This window comes from Xenopus tropicalis, chromosome 4 (assembly GCF_000004195.4).
Source record: "Xenopus tropicalis strain Nigerian chromosome 4, UCB_Xtro_10.0, whole genome shotgun sequence".
In the NCBI taxonomy this organism is placed as follows: domain Eukaryota; kingdom Metazoa; phylum Chordata; class Amphibia; order Anura; family Pipidae; genus Xenopus; species Xenopus tropicalis.
Genome location: NC_030680.2, coordinates 67,234,268 through 67,250,900, shown reverse-complemented (window position 1 = coordinate 67,250,900; position 16,633 = coordinate 67,234,268). Strand labels below are relative to the sequence as shown.

General features: G+C 41.3%; 1 protein-coding gene across 2 annotated transcripts in view; it reads left to right on the top strand.

Moving 5' to 3' along the window:
* The window catches only part of ces3.4 (carboxylesterase 3, gene 4), a 20,105-nt gene extending 15,732 nt beyond the window's left edge, over positions 1 to 4,373 (top strand). Inside the window, 5 exon segments of one of the 2 annotated variants that reach the window (NM_001078719.1) lie at positions 340 to 417; positions 1,163 to 1,310; positions 1,521 to 1,670; positions 1,748 to 1,820; positions 3,816 to 4,373. In NM_001078719.1, the coding sequence (NP_001072187.1) occupies positions 340 to 417; positions 1,163 to 1,310; positions 1,521 to 1,670; positions 1,748 to 1,820; positions 3,816 to 4,002 (636 nt within the window). In that variant the 3' untranslated portion in view covers positions 4,003 to 4,373. 2 annotated transcript variants of the gene reach the window in all.
* The last annotated feature ends 12,260 nt before the right edge of the window (positions 4,374 to 16,633 follow it).

Below are 16,633 nucleotides of genomic sequence, written 5' to 3'. Positions count from 1 at the left end.
GCTTAATTGTCTGCAATTATTTATACACATATAAATGTAATGTGAATGGTTAGAAATGGGGTAAAATACAAGGAGGGTTAGCCATCAAATCTAGATTGTAACTCATAGAAATTGTTTCCTATCGTTGTCCAGCATTTTTTAAACTGATATCCTAACAATATTATACAGGGCCTAACTGTGCTGAACCCAGGCCTGCAACATCAAGCTACCTCCATTTTTTACATAATAACGCATATGTGTTTTAGAAATTTCTGTAATTGTTGCCTTGAATGAAATGATATATGTAATAGTTCAGTAATAGTGATAGTTCAGTAATCCATACTGTGGTTTTGTGCACAGGCTTTTAATCTCACTGGATACAGGGAAGGAATGGAAAAGAAAGACATTCAGGCAATACTTGGTACTCTCCCTTTGTTGGTAAGATCCGATTTCATGATGCATACATATGTCTATTTCATGAAAGTAAAAATATGAAGAGTATTGTTGGTATGATCATATTCCAATGAAATGCATTTCTGCTGGCATTTTATAATGAAATGCGTTCCTAATGTCATAGACTTTAAATAAAATTATTAGGCACTTATGGCCCACACATGAACCTTTTTTCTACTACATATGGATGGGGGGGAGACATATTTCTGTAGGGACCCATAGGGTTAAATGGCCCCTTTGGCTTTAAATCCCTTCAGGTTCAGTTCCCTTAGTTGCTGGGCAGAAGGGAATGTATCTAAGTGAGTTTATTAACATATGTGTGCTATTGGTTGGAAGGTATGGTGACCACATCCTGCCACACTTTGGTATAGTGCTGGGAAAGGAGTGGCACCTTCCTGTTTGCTTCCACCTGAGGAACAGGGTTGATGTGTGCTGAGAGCCCAGGGCATGGGCCCAGGCCCAGTTGAAGTTAGGGAACAGGGCTCTGTGAATGAGACATTAGATAGTGGCAGGTGTAGCTCCCTTTATAGTACACTCTGGGAGTGTAAGGCAGTTAGGGTTGAGCTAGAATGAGCAGCACTGAGCTCCTACATAAGACTTGCAGTTTTGGAGATATCTTTCCCAGGCCACATTGCCTGTAGTGTAGGGATCCAAGTGTGTTAAACAAATGCAGGGCTCCCTCTTAATAAAGGTGCATGTCCTAAATCTTGTTTACTCTCCTTTCTAACAGAATAAGGTTCCCTTTGTTATTCCTTTCATCATGGAAGAGTACTTTGGTGACACAGATGAACCAAAAGAGTTAAGAAACAATTTCTTGGATCTAGCTGGGGACACTATATTTGTTATTCCTGCCCTAAGAACAGCTAAATATCACCGAGGTACGTGAACCCACCATTCATGATATGTGCATTAATCAATTATAATTTTGAGCAATCTTTTAGGGCCTGTGTTTCATAGCTTTGGGGCACTATGTGAGTTAATGACTGTAAAACCACTTTGTAGAGATCCCAACTCTATATAGATTGTTTAGTGTACTTTATTGTAACTTGTGTCATGAGCTAACACTCCTATTTGTTGTTACCGGCTAGATTCGGGGTTTCCTGTTTACTTCTATGAATTTCAGCACCGCCCTTCAATGTTTGCAGACTCAAAAGATGATTTTGTTAAAGCTGATCACGGTGATGAACTTTACTTTGTTGGTGGTGGCCCATTCCTGAAAAGTGTCCTTCTTTTCAAAAGTAAGGTTTTTCCCTTTGTCAGTTTTAGAGCTATATGTTTTCATCTCCTCGGTTAACACGGCTTTTGTCTTCACAAGGTAATGCAACAGAGGAAGAGAAAATCCTCAGTAAAACAATAATGAAATATTGGGCTAACTTCGCTAGAAATGGGTAAGGCGTCTTATTTATGAATGTATCACAAGTATTTTACATTATTTTAAAACCTACTTAATTCTAACTTGAACTTTTCCTTATTACCTTTTTTTTCATCTCTTTAACTCATGTGCATGTAATTGTGTTGCCTCATGTAGTCGTCAAAGAATTCTTAACAAAAGTGTGAACCACCCACTAAACAACTAGATTTATGCAGTTAAAGTTGCCAAGCAAGGGCCCAAAATCAGCCGCCTTCTTGACCACACCTGATCATGGTAGCCGTTTACTGGTACAGGTATTCTGACATGTTCTGCACAGAGCTCCATGTGATCCAGCCCTCAGCCTAGGTGGCCTAATTGAGCAAAAATACACTTTTTTTGACAACTTCCCCCTCTCAAATGAGCAGATGATTATTGGCCACCATCAGCACTCTAATAAAGTCCAAGATGAAAAGGGGCTAATATGTTTTAAGAATAAAAGGGATGACAAAGAGTATCTTCAGAAATTGTGACGGGCCATTGCTAACTGTAAAAGTAGGCCTTGAAGCAAGAGTTAGCATGATATAATTGGTGAATCATATGATAATATGTGAATAATTAACACTCAGGGGCTGATTCTTCAAAGTACAAGTTTGAATCCTGAAATGGGTAAAATTCAAATTAGATACCTGTACAATAATTTCTGTTGACCGGAAATGTCATGAAAATGCTTACGAAAAAATCGTAGTAATCACAATAATATCGTATTGGCGATCCAAAAGTCACTAAATTTTCGTATCCGAACGATAGTAAACGGCGGGAAAACCTTTCTGACTTTGATCCTTCTGTGCATGATTTTGGAAGCCTCCCATAGGACTCAATGGCACTCTGCAGCTCCAACCTGGCCCAAGGAAAGTCTCCCTTAGGACTCAAAGGCACTCTGCAGCTCCAACCTGGCCCAAGGAAAGTCACGAAGCTTGAATGAATACAAAACTTTTGTACTGGATTTTGTTGCGTAAATTTTGACGCACAGTACAAAAAAGTTGTGCATATTAGTGAAAAAATCTGCGAAAATACATACAGTACAAAAACTTAGAAAAATACGATTTTTTTTTTGTATTCAAAAGCAATTGTACTTTGATAAATGGGCCCCTTAGATACAATTGTACCATACAGGTTTAAAGAAACAGAATAAGTAATTTGCCCACACAGTATATGGAATTTCATCTACACCAGGTGTCCTCAAACTTTTTAAACAGGTGGCCAGTTCATGGTCCCTCAAACTATGGCTTGCTCCGGCGTCCTCCCTCTCCCCACTCCACCGCTCCGTCCTCACGCTCCCTGATCCATCTGCCCTCTCCCCACTGCCAGGGGTGGGGACCGGGTAAACTACCTTGGGGGGCTGGATCTGGCCTGCAGGCTGTAGTTTGAGGATCCCTGATATACACTAATATGCAGGCAGCAAACATGCTGGCTCATATAGTTGTTGGCCATATGAGTCATATATAGGCATTCATCGAGTTCACTACAGCTTGCACACAATTTACCTTTGTGGATGATAATTTACATCTGTGTTGGTAAATGGAAAGCAAATTACAATACGTTGTTACAACATGTTACAGTTGCAAGATTACAGAATGTTTTGCAAGTCATTTGTGTCAGTTGAGCTTCATGTTTCCTCTTTTGTGTTCCTGGCACTCCTACTAATGCTTTCAGTGCTATCTTATTCTATATGCAGATAGATAGATAAATCATAGAGGTGGAAGGTTGCCTCTCTGGGTAAAATATTACACCACTAAAGTAAAAGAGTGCAAAGTGATCCAGTCAACAGCCCAGTCTGCATTCTCCTATAAATAGGATTTTTGAATCATTTGAGGATTGGAGAACACTATAAAAAACTTGGTTGAGCTGCATTAATTTAAGCTTGATTTAAATTTAAACTGTAATAATTCTGATTTCTCACAGCTTTTTGGAATTTCTTTCATCTTAAGCTATGAAATATCATTTACTTTGCTCCCTGTCTTATTGTTTGCAGGGATCCCAATGGTCTTGGTTTGGCTGAGTGGCCAAAATATGATGAAGATGAAGACTATCTGGAAATTAACTTGACACAGAAATCATCTCAAAGGTTAAAGGGAGGAAGATTGAAATTTTGGACCATCACCCTTCCTGACAAAATTAAAGAGTTGATGGAAGAAAAAGGAGAACATGTACAGCTATAAGTTCCATTAATTAGGATTTTGTGCTCTGCAAGTACTGTGGTACTGCTCTGGTATGCCCCATTCCCCCATAGATGCATTTTTCCCATAGTAAAACCCTACCTAACAGCACTGACAGAACTGTTTCAAACTGAGACAAACTACCTCCCTAATGAGAATGTTATGTAATACTAATGGAAGAGCACTTATTAATTAGAATGCATTCCATTGGTATCCACCTTTGTTGCCCTTAAAGTATAGTCAATACTTCTGTTAAGGGAGAGTCAGTTGAACTTCGACACTGAGGGATGCTAACAGGAAATCCGTTTTTAGTTTTGCATTGCCAGATAACTTATATGAAATAAAGTATAAATGAAGTTTATTTTAACTCTGCATTTGCAATCCTTGCACATTGTGATTTATGGATAGTCACTGGTTTGGTGACAAGGCATTGTGGTGTAATGTGATTAAACCACGTTAATCCAAATTGTCAAGCTGAAAAAGGATACAGTATTTATAGCCTGAAAATGAACATCCTCGCTAGAATTCTTTATCTATTTAGTACTCTCCACCTAAAGTCTCCTAGACAAAATGGTAAATCCCTACAGGGGGGCGATGGCCCATTTTATATTCGAAGGGAAAAAAACAGGAATAAATAAGAAAACACTACAGAAATCTAAATATAACAGTGGTCAGTGCAAGTATTTATGGTGAATGCAACCCAGCCCCTAGCACACCACCATGCAGCCTGCTGGTGTGCTTGGGTGAGTGGGGCCCAACAGGACCTGGGTCCACTGGGTTTTCTCCTGGTACATTGGCAAGCCAGTCTGACCCTGGGCTTGGGGGTCCCAGATATTTATATTTGCTTCAAGGCAGCTAAATTCGCACAAATACAGGCTTGGTATCTTATAGCTGGATATCCAAGGTGGGTCAAACTAGAACAATAAAACCATAGTAAGGTGGTATATGACACTGCAGAAACAATAAAACTAATGGTGCAATTCCTCCAACATGCTTTAGGGCAGGAGTCTCCAACTGTTTTAACCCTTTAAGTGCCAGCAGAATTTGACATTTTGGTTCCCCTCAGTGCCAGACGTTTTGTAAACATTCTGTGCTTTCTCAATTTAGGGGCTTTTACTGGGGGCAGGGTTAAGTTTAGGTAGGCAAGCTATATATTTTTTTTTTCAGGAGAACCTGAGCTTTCCAAATCTACCTGAGTTTTTGTGTATTTCCACTTTTGGAACAAGATTTAGAGCTTGAAATACAAAAAAAAAAAAGAAAAAATGCTATTTTTCATGATATAAGGATTTCTACCAGAAACATATTTTATTTTATGGACAAAAATTCAACTGATTTGGAAAGCCTCATGTCTCCCGAACGTGCCAATACCTGATATGTATAGTTTTATTGAGATTTCTGACTTCTATAGATCAAAAACTCCCAGCAGTAAATTACTAAATTTTCAAAGCATTACAGCAGAAATACGGCATACTTTACATTCCAAAGCCAAAAATCCTGGAACATTAGGTTTACCCCAGGAAACCATACATTTTTGAAAAGTACACATACTGACGAATCCGAAATGGGTAACTATGTCTTCCAACTCCTAAGTACCAAATTGCAATGCTTTACTGAATTTAGAATTTTCTATAAAAAATTATGAAAATTCTAAAAAATCACCTCAAATCTTCCATTTTCAAGCATCTTATCTCCCACATAACATTAGGTACCAAGAAAACACACCCTAAATATGAAAGCCAGGGGTCCACTGAACAGTTTGATGCCCATTGTGCATAGGATCACCAATGTATCTGGCATTTAGAGACCCCAAAAGGAAGTTAGTGCATACAAAGTGTATACGCTGCAATATAAGCTACCGGCATGTGCATTATGTGACATAAGACCCCCTAACAGTACCGAGACCCTAGAAAACCATATATTTTCCGAAAGTACACATTCTGACAAAACAAAAATGGGCAAATACAACTTTCTACAGCAAACTACCAAACTACAAAGCTATGCTAAACAGAACGGTTTTTATGGCATTTCTGAAAATTGTCACAAAGCTTGCACGTTACCTCATTATGTACCCCCACATTTTGTAATGTATCAACATAAAACATTCTAAATATGAACGCCAGGGGTCTACTGAACAGTTTGATGCCCTATATGCATATATTGGCCAAACTACGTGGCATACAGGGGCACCCAAATAAAAATAGTGCATATGAATTTTCACATAAGACACTCCGGCTCATGCAATTTTTGCACCCGGTATGTGTATTATGTGGCATAAGACCCCCTAACAGTACGAAGACCCTAGAAAACCATATATTTTCCGAAAGTACACATTCTGACAAAAATGGGCAAATACAACTTTCTACTGCAAACTACCAAACTACAAAGCTATGCTAAACAGAACGGTTTTTATGACATTTCTGAAAATCGTCACAAAGCTTGCATTTTACCTCATTATGTACCCCCACATTTTGTAACCTATCAACCTATGTGTATTATGTGGCATAAGACCCCCTAACAGTACCGAGACCCTAGAAAACCATACATTTTCCGAAAGTACACTTTCTGACAAAACAAAAATGGGCAAATACAACTTTCTACTAGAGATATAGTGAACTGTTCGCTGGCGAACTAATTCGCGCGAACATCGGGTGTTCGCAAGTCCGCAAATTCGCGAACTTTTGGCGATGTTCGCCATTTTTGGGTTCGCGAATATTCGCGAGTTTTGCCGAAAGTCCGCGAGCGGGTCCGCGAACATTTTTGGCGATGTTCGCTACATCCCTACTTTCTACTGCAAACTACCAAACTACAAAGCTATGCTAAACAGAACAGTTTTTATGACATTTCTGAAAATCATCACAAAGCTTGCATTTTACCTCATTATGTACCCCCACATTTTGTAACGTATCAACATAAAACTTTCTAAATATGAAAGCCAGGGGCCTACTGAACAGTTTGATGCCCTATATGCATATATTGGCCAAACCGCGTGCTGTACAGGAGCACCCAAATAAAAATAGTGCATATGAATTTTCACATAAGACGCTCCGGCTCATGCAGTTTTTGCACCCGGTATGTGTATTATGTGGCATAAGACCCCCTAACAGTACCGAGACCCTAGAAAACCATACATTTTCCGAAAGTACACATTCTGACAAAACAAAAATGGGCAAATACAAATTTCTACTGCAAACTACCAAACTACAAAGCTATGCTAAACAGAGCGGTTTTTATGACATTTTTGAAAATCGTCACAAAGCTTGCATTTTACCTCATTATGTACCCCCACATTTTGTAATGTATCAGCATAAAACTTTCTAAATATGAACGCCAGGGGCCTACTGAACAGTTTGATGCCCTATATCTTTGCTGTTCAACTTATGTGGTACCGAGGGCCGGAATTTTTCCGGCCTACGTGGTGGAGGGCTGATAATGGAAGCCAGTTTTGACCACACCTTTTTAAACCACACCCACTTGAAACCACACCCATGTTATCACATGACCATACCCAATGGTACAGCAAAAACCAGCCATACTCTGCCTTCCCTACCCTGCCTGTGTGTGCCATACTCTGCCTGTCCTATGCTGCCTGTGTGTGCCATACTCTGCCTGCCCTACCCTGCCTGTGTGTGCCATACTCTGCCTTTCCTATGCTGCCTGTGTGTGCCATACTCTGCCTTCCCTACCCTGCCTGTGTGTTCCATACTCTGCCTGCCCTACCCTGCCTGTGTTTTCCATACTCTCCCTTCCCTACCCTGCCTGTGTATGCCATACTCTGCCTGCCCTACCCTGCCCAGAGTATGGCACACACACACAGGCAGTATACAGTGACACAATGCTGGCACTGCTCCTTCAGTCTGCACAATAACTATTTATTCGAAAAACTTTTTAATTGCAGTACCACCTCAGTATATGTTCTTTTTGTAGTGTGCAGGGTTTATTGTTGGGGTTTCTACTGCTGTCTGAGGTGTGAACAATGTGGGTGATTACAGCCTGAGCCTGAGGTGTGAACACTACAGGGGGTGAACAATGTAGGGATTAAGAGGTGTGAACAACACAGGGGATTACATTTTTAAACAATACAGGGGGATTACAGCCTGAATCTGAGGTGTGAACCATGCAAGGTGGGAGAAGTTAATCACAGTACTGATACCATTCAAAGCTTACACAAGAGTAAGACATCAAAGCAGCCAGACAGGTGGGGGGCCACACAGAAGGGGGTCGCGGGCCGCATACGCCAGTTGGACAGCACTGCCCTATATGCATTTATTGGCCAAACTACGTGCCGTACAGGGGCACCCAAATAAAAATAGTGCATATGAATTTTCACATAAGACACTCCGGCTCATGCAATTTTTGCACCCGGAATGTGTATTATGTGGCATAAGACCCCTAACAGTACCGAGACCCTAGAAAACCATACATTTTCCGAAAGTACACATTCTGACAAAACAAAAATGGGCAAATACAACTTTCTACTGCAAACTACCAAACTACAAAGCTATGCTAAACAGAACGGTTTTTATGACATTTCTGAAAATCGTCACAAAGCTTGCATTTTACCTCATTATGTACCCCCACATTTTGTAATGTATCAGCATAAAACTTTCTAAATATGAACGCCAGGGGCCTACTGAACAGTTTGATGCCCTATATCTTTGCTGTCCAACTTATGTGGTACCGAGGGCCGGAATTTTTCCGGCCTACGTGGTGGAGGGCTGATAATGGAAGCCAGTTTTGACCACCCTTTTTTTTTTTTGACCACACCTTTTTTAAACCACACCCACTTGAAACCACACCCATGTTATCACATGACCATACCCAATGGTACAGCAAAAACCAGCCATACTCTGCCTTCCCTACCCTGCCTGTGTGTGCCATACTCTGCCTGTCCTATGCTGCCTGTGTGTGCCATACTCTGCCTGCCCTACCCTGCCTGTGTGTGCCATACTCTGCCTTTCCTATGCTGCCTGTGTGTGCCATACTCTGCCTTCCCTACCCTGCCTGTGTGTTCCATACTCTGCCTGCCCTACCCTGCCTGTGTTTTCCATACTCTCCCTTCCCTACCCTGCCTGTGTATGCCATACTCTGCCTGCCCTACCCTGCACAGAGTATGGCACACACACACAGGCAGTATACAGTGACACAATGCTGGCACTGCTCCTTCAGTCTGCACAATAACTATTTATTCGAAAAACTTTTTAATTGCAGTACCACCTCAGTATATGTTCTTTTTGTAGTGTGCAGGGTTTATTGTTGGGGTTTCTACTGCTGTCTGAGGTGTGAACAGGAGAACAATGTGGGTGATTACAGCCTGAGCCTGAGGTGTGAACACTACAGGGGGTGAACAATGTAGGGATTAAGAGGTGTGAACAACACAGGGGATTGCATTTTTAAACAATACAGGGGGATTACAGCCTGAATCTGAGGTGTGAACCATGCAAGGTGGGGGAAGTTAATCACAGTACTGATACCATTCAAAGCTTACACAAGAGTAAGACATCAAAGCAGCCAGACAGGTGGGGGGCCACACAGAAGGGGGTCGCGGGCCGCATACGCCAGTTGGACAGCACTGCCCTATATGCATTTATTGGCCAAACTACGTGCCGTACAGGGGCACCCAAATAAAAATAGTGCATATGAATTTTCACATAAGACACTCCGGCTCATGCAATTTTTGCACCCGGAATGTGTATTATGTGGCATAAGACCCCCTAACAGTACCGAGACCCTAGAAAACCATACATTTTCCGAAAGTACACATTCTGACAAAACAAAAATGGGCAAATACAACTTTCTACTGCAAACTACCAAACTACAAAGCTATGCTAAACAGAACGGTTTTTATGACATTTCTGAAAATCGTCACAAAGCTTGCATTTTACCTCATTATGTACCCCCACATTTTGTAATGTATCAGCATAAAACTTTCTAAATATGAACGCCAGGGGCCTACTGAACAGTTTGATGCCCTATATCTTTGCTGTCCAACTTATGTGGTACCGAGGGCCGGAATTTTTCCGGCCTACGTGGTGGAGGGCTGATAATGGAAGCCAGTTTTGACCACCCTTTTTTTTTTTTGACCACACCTTTTTTAAACCACACCCACTTGAAACCACACCCATGTTATCACATGACCATACCCAATGGTACAGCAAAAACCAGCCATACTCTGCCTTCCCTACCCTGCCTGTGTGTGCCATACTCTGCCTGTCCTATGCTGCCTGTGTGTGCCATACTCTGCCTGCCCTACCCTGCCTGTGTGTGCCATACTCTGCCTTTCCTATGCTGCCTGTGTGTGCCATACTCTGCCTTCCCTACCCTGCCTGTGTGTTCCATACTCTGCCTGCCCTACCCTGCCTGTGTTTTCCATACTCTCCCTTCCCTACCCTGCCTGTGTATGCCATACTCTGCCTGCCCTACCCTGCCCAGAGTATGGCACACACACACAGGCAGTATACAGTGACACAATGCTGGCACTGCTCCTTCAGTCTGCACAATAACTATTTATTCGAAAAACTTTTTAATTGCAGTACCACCTCAGTATATGTTCTTTTTGTAGTGTGCAGGGTTTATTGTTGGGGTTTCTACTGCTGTCTGAGGTGTGAACAGGAGAACAATGTGGGTGATTACAGCCTGAGCCTGAGGTGTGAACACTACAGGGGGTGAACAATGTAGGGATTAAGAGGTGTGAACAACACAGGGGATTACATTTTTAAACAATACAGGGGGATTACAGCCTGAATCTGAGGTGTGAACCATGCAAGGTGGGGGAAGTTAATCACAGTACTGATACCATTCAAAGCTTACACAAGAGTAAGACATCAAAGCAGCCAGACAGGTGGGGGGCCACACAGAAGGGGGTCGCGGGCCGCATACGCCAGTTGGACAGCACTGCCCTATATGCATTTATTGGCCAAACTACGTGCCGTACAGGGGCACCCAAATAAAAATAGTGCATATGAATTTTCACATAAGACACTCCGGCTCATGCAATTTTTGCACCCGGAATGTGTATTATGTGGCATAAGACCCCTAACAGTACCGAGACCCTAGAAAACCATACATTTTCCGAAAGTACACATTCTGACAAAACAAAAATGGGCAAATACAACTTTCTACTGCAAACTACCAAACTACAAAGCTATGCTAAACAGAACGGTTTTTATGACATTTCTGAAAATCGTCACAAAGCTTGCATTTTACCTCATTATGTACCCCCACATTTTGTAATGTATCAACATAAAACTTTCTAAATATGAACGCCAGGGGCCTACTGAACAGTTTGATGCCCTATATGCATATATTGGCCAAACTGCGTGTCGTACAGGGGCACCCAAATAAAAATAGTGCATATGAATTTTCACATAAGACACTCCGGCTCATGCAATTTTTGCACCCGGTATGTGTATTATGTGGCATAAGACAGTACCGAGACCCTAGAAAACCATACATTTTCCGAAAGTACACATTCTGACAAAACAAAAATGGGTAAATACAACTTTCTACTGCAAACTACCAAACTACAAAGCTATGCTAAACAGAACGGTTTTATGTGACATTTCTGAAAATCGTCACAAAGCTTGCATGTTGCCCCATTATGTACCCCACGTTTAGTAACGTACCAACATAAAACACTCTAAGTATGAACGCCAGGGGTCTACTGAACAGTTTGATGCCCAAAATGCATAGATTTACAAAACTATGTGGGGTACACAGGATGCCAAATTGAAATATAGCAGACAAAATATCCATGTGCAAAGACAAGTAATAAAAAACAATGTGAAATGCAATATAATTGATAAAAATAAAAAAAATCACAAAAATCATTTTTTTTTTTGCCTAATAATATCTGTGGTCAGAATAACTGTTTGAGTATTTTGGCTTGGCCAAATAAGTTTTACAGACAAAGGCAAGCGAACAACAACTATGCATAACTGAAAATGTAATGAAATGACTAAAAATTCAATAAAACACCTAAAAATGCACCAAAATCACAGAAAATGTAGTAGAAACACCAAAATAATACACAAAAGGTATTGCGCAGTGCGGTTAGCGAATACGCTATCCGCAATGGCAATAAAACATTTTTTTCAGGCAAGAATAAAAACGATGTAATAAAAAAAACAAAAAAAAAACAAAATTACATAAGTGTGTAAGTGAGTGTGTACACATGGTACAATGTGTTTTGTGTGCATGTATGCAAGTAAGTGTGTGTAAGTGTAAGTGTTGTGAATGTTTGAAATCTCCCAACTCCCCTAAAATGTATGTGTTTGTGTGTAAATGTGAGTATAGGTGTGTATTAGTGTATTATTAGTGTAATATGTGTGTGTATGTGTGTTTTTGTGTGTATTTGCCACTTACTTGTGTAGGAGATCGTGTATCTGCAGGGCGACAGCAGCAGCAGCAGGAAGAAGGGGGGCGAGCAGAGGGGGGAGTAGAGAAAGGCAGAAGGCGATCGTGAAATCCAGGCATGGATTTCACGTGCCTGCCTTTTCTTATGGGGCCCCTGGGCGATCGCTCCCCAGGGGCCACTCGTTCCCCACCTCTAACTATAGTCTGGAGGCTGGGGAACGAGCGGGGAGCGAAGGAGCGGCTTGAAAAGCCGCTTCTCCGCTCCCAAATTTGGAAGTGCAGTAGGATGTAGAATCTATGTCCTGTGGCACTTAGGTACTTTGGTACCCAGGACGTAGATTCTACATCCTGTGGCACTAAAAGGGTTAAGACATGAGCAATGTTTAAATATCAAAACAGTGGGGGAGCAACACAATCATGAAAAAAAGTTCCTAGGGGTGACCAATAAGGGCTGTGATTGGTTATTTGGTAGACCAATGTGGACTGGCAGACTACAGAATGCTCTCTTTGGCAGTACACATGGTCTTTATGCCTCCAAAACTTGCATCCAATTTAGAAATTTAAAAATGGGCACCTGCTTTGAGGCCACTGGGAGCAACAGCAAAGGGTTTGGTTAGCAACATTTTGCTCTCAAACCACTGGTTGGGGATCACTGCTTTAGGGGATGCAGCGAGCTGGGCATGTATATGCACATGTGGTGGGAATGCCACATGATTGCCAGAACAAGAACTCTTCCTCTGAAACCATGCCCTAAAATAACACTGCTTAATATATTCCCCCCAAATCATGTCTATAGCGCATCTCCGATGCGTTTAGCCCTCAAAATATGCACAACATCCCAAATGGTCTTAGCCCATTACTGGAGGGGCCCTATACCCCAGTCTTGGATGCCAGTCAGTTCCAAAGTAGAGGAGATAATGGTTATAGAACATAACACAGCACTAAAACAACACAGTCCAAAAATTTAGAAAGACTTGGGAACCCTAGAGAGCTGCACACCCACTCCGAGCCATTGCAGAGCAAGCCCTCTGTGTTTAAAGGATAATAATAGCTGAAGGGCTACCTCTCCTTAAAAGGAAAACAGGACACCACACTAATTAATTAATCAAGTTTGTTTATTGGTCAGACCAACACCACACACGTATTCCTCACTGTATGATGGTAGAGCATGCTGGAGCACCAGAAATAATACTATTTGGCTAGCAAATAACTTCCAAAGAAATGGAGCATCTTAATAGCATGCACACAGGTTTATACATATAAGCACTTGCATTTTTGGCTCAAGACCTGGCAAGAAACAGCACAGTATTAGCACTAGCTATGCCACAAATGTCAGATAGGAGGGATCACCTATGCAAAGGAAGTAAAGATGAGGGGCAATTAGCGAACTGAGCTTTGAAACAAAGCCGTCACAAAGATAATACATAATAGTGATAATTAACAACTAATTCACACAGAAAAAAATTCCATGCAGCAGGTGCCTACAATAGAAATGAGTTGAGGTGGGTGCCATTGTCTTAGAAATCAAAGTCCATAGATAACCAAAAGAGATTTTTATACAACCATTATTAAAATGTGATTTATGCACAGAAGTGGAGCAGGAAACAGTCCCATCCAGTCCAAATGGTCTGCTGTGTCACTGGCCATGACAGATGTAGCTTAAATGGATCATGAGAGGACAGAGATGTTAGAAAGATGGCAATCTGCAAGCACATCCCTGACCATTCATTTTCATTTAGTGTAAACCAGTTTTAAATAAACCATCACTTTAACATTGTCAGTTGAATACAAATTATTTGAAATCATTTCGAAATTATTTTTAGCAGACTTAAGGTATGAAGATCCTAATTATGGAAAGATCCCTATCCAGAAAACCACTGGTCCCAAGCATTCTGGATAACAGATCCTATATACAGGATCTATGAAAAAGCTGTAGTTGCTAGGAGTAACAAGAAACTGCATAATTGCAAGGAACACATCCCTCATAATAGAGATATGTTTGAACCGCAATAAACTTGATAAACTAATCTGCCTGTGGGTAGGTTGCCCCTGTTGCTGTCTTTTGTGCTAGGAATGAATGATACATTTGCTTTTTATCAATCTGCTTTTTTCCCCACTGCTTACTGCACTGGAGCAAGTCTGTACCTAATTAAGCAAATAAGCCTAATTTAAGTGCATTCTGGGACATTTTGCTGGATCCTCATTTGGTTTGATTATCTTAACAACAATACGATTTTGTCACGCTTTTTGTTGCAAATACGAAAAAGTTGCTCAAATACACAAAAGTTGTAACTTTTAAAAAATATATAATTTTTTTGTATTCGGGCCAGTTGTACTTTGATGAATGTGCCCCCAAATGTATATATAATTGGGACTTTTGCAATTCTACTACTTGGGTACTTGTTTTATGGAGTACTTATCAATAGTGTAAGTAAGAGTTTCACTTTTGAAGGATTAGGTGCGCTTGAGATATTTTAATTACTAATGCTTAATACAATCAAATGCAGAGCTGCACAAGTTTATACAATGCTACACACTGCAGTGGGCAACCCTACTGAGAATGCAGTTGGTGGTGTTTAGGTATCAGCCCCCTCAGAGCATTAAAAGAAGCCAGAGTTTATCAAATTAAGCTGGCCATACAGGGGCAGATACAAGGTGCTGATTTGGCCCCTGAGAGTGAGACAGCAGCTTATCTGCCAGTGTGTGGGCCCTCCCTAATGGCATCATCAATAGATATCTGTCTGAAAATCGAACATAGAATTTGACCAGTTGAACAGATATGAACAGTGAACAATGCATAGGAAAAAGTCACTATTAAAAAAAAACTTACTGAAATAGATGGAGGGCCCTGACAAACTGCCTAGGCCATAAGGTTATTGAATGAAATTGTGTGGTAAATGGCAAGTGCTCAATAAGCAGTTCCTTGAGCTGCTCCTGCATTTTACCTCCACTCACTAAGTAAATAGGAAGGAGTTTGGGCTTGGCCACTTATTTTGAATTCATTCAGAATTGCACAAGCTTATCAGGCTTAGTAACTGCAAAGTAATTATTGAATCTGTACTTTTTCTTAACACCTCTTATCTGTGAACAGTTTGCTAGAGTAGGTGGGTCAAACTTTACCAAAGTGAAGAACATTTTCTCACCTTTCTGTTCACTGTTACTTAAAAGTAACAGATGCAGGATTTGAAACTTCCGATTTCTATTTTGTAATTTTCTCCACCTTACATTTCGGTGCAAGAATTCGTTTACACTGAGGCTGCCTTTTGTGCTGTGTCACTTTGGAAATCTATGGAGCAGGTGAGACATGCAGCAGCTTACTAAGAACTAGAAATGAACATATTATGTAGTTATTCAGTCTTTGTGCAATATCACTTACATTCCTAGTGTAATAAGTTCTTTGCACAATCCATTGATACTTACTATAAAATGTCTAAAATATAAGTCTTATCTGCTTGACTTCATGCTGCTTATCTGGGTCGGGGGCAGCCATAAGAAGCGCATAGCTGAGGGCTATGGTGGGGGTACTACGCACAGACCCCTTCTGCTGTGCCTACCCCTAGCTTAGGCCCTTCTATAACTCGGGCACACTGCATCCCCTTGCCTGCTTGTTTAAGCTCTGCTGTCTGTCAGGGGAATTTGGTGTGTGAGTTGCAGGGGTGGAGGTGGGGGTAGGAAGTGGATGCTGTGGTGGTTGGTTAGGTCATACCTCCCAACATTTGAAAAATGAAAAGAGGGACAAATAGATTTGGCGCACGCAGTGCAGCAAATTTTTTTTGACTACGCCCACTTTTGTGGCCATGCCCCAATTACCACACCCCATTTAAAAAAAAAAATATTCCTTTTATATAGTTGAAATGGCGGGATCAGACGCAAATGTGCTATACCCTCATACTATACTACCTAAAGAAAACAATATAGCAACTCCTACATATAAAATACAAATATAGAGAGAAGGCAGTCAGTTATAAGTGAGTTATAACTATGTACCAGTTTTGCCCCCCAATAGACAGTGCCCCCATACAGTGTGTCCCCCATACACAGTAGCCCCCATACACAGTAGCCACCATACAGTGTGCCCCCCATACACAATGTGCCCCCCATACACAGTGCCCCCATACACAGTGTGCCCCCCATACACAGTAGCGCCCCATACACAGTGCCCCCCATACACAGTAGCCCCCATACACAGTAGCCCCCCATACACAGTAGCCCCCATACAGTGTGCCCCCATACACAGTAGCCCCCATACAGTGTGCCCCCCATACACAGTTGCCCCCATACA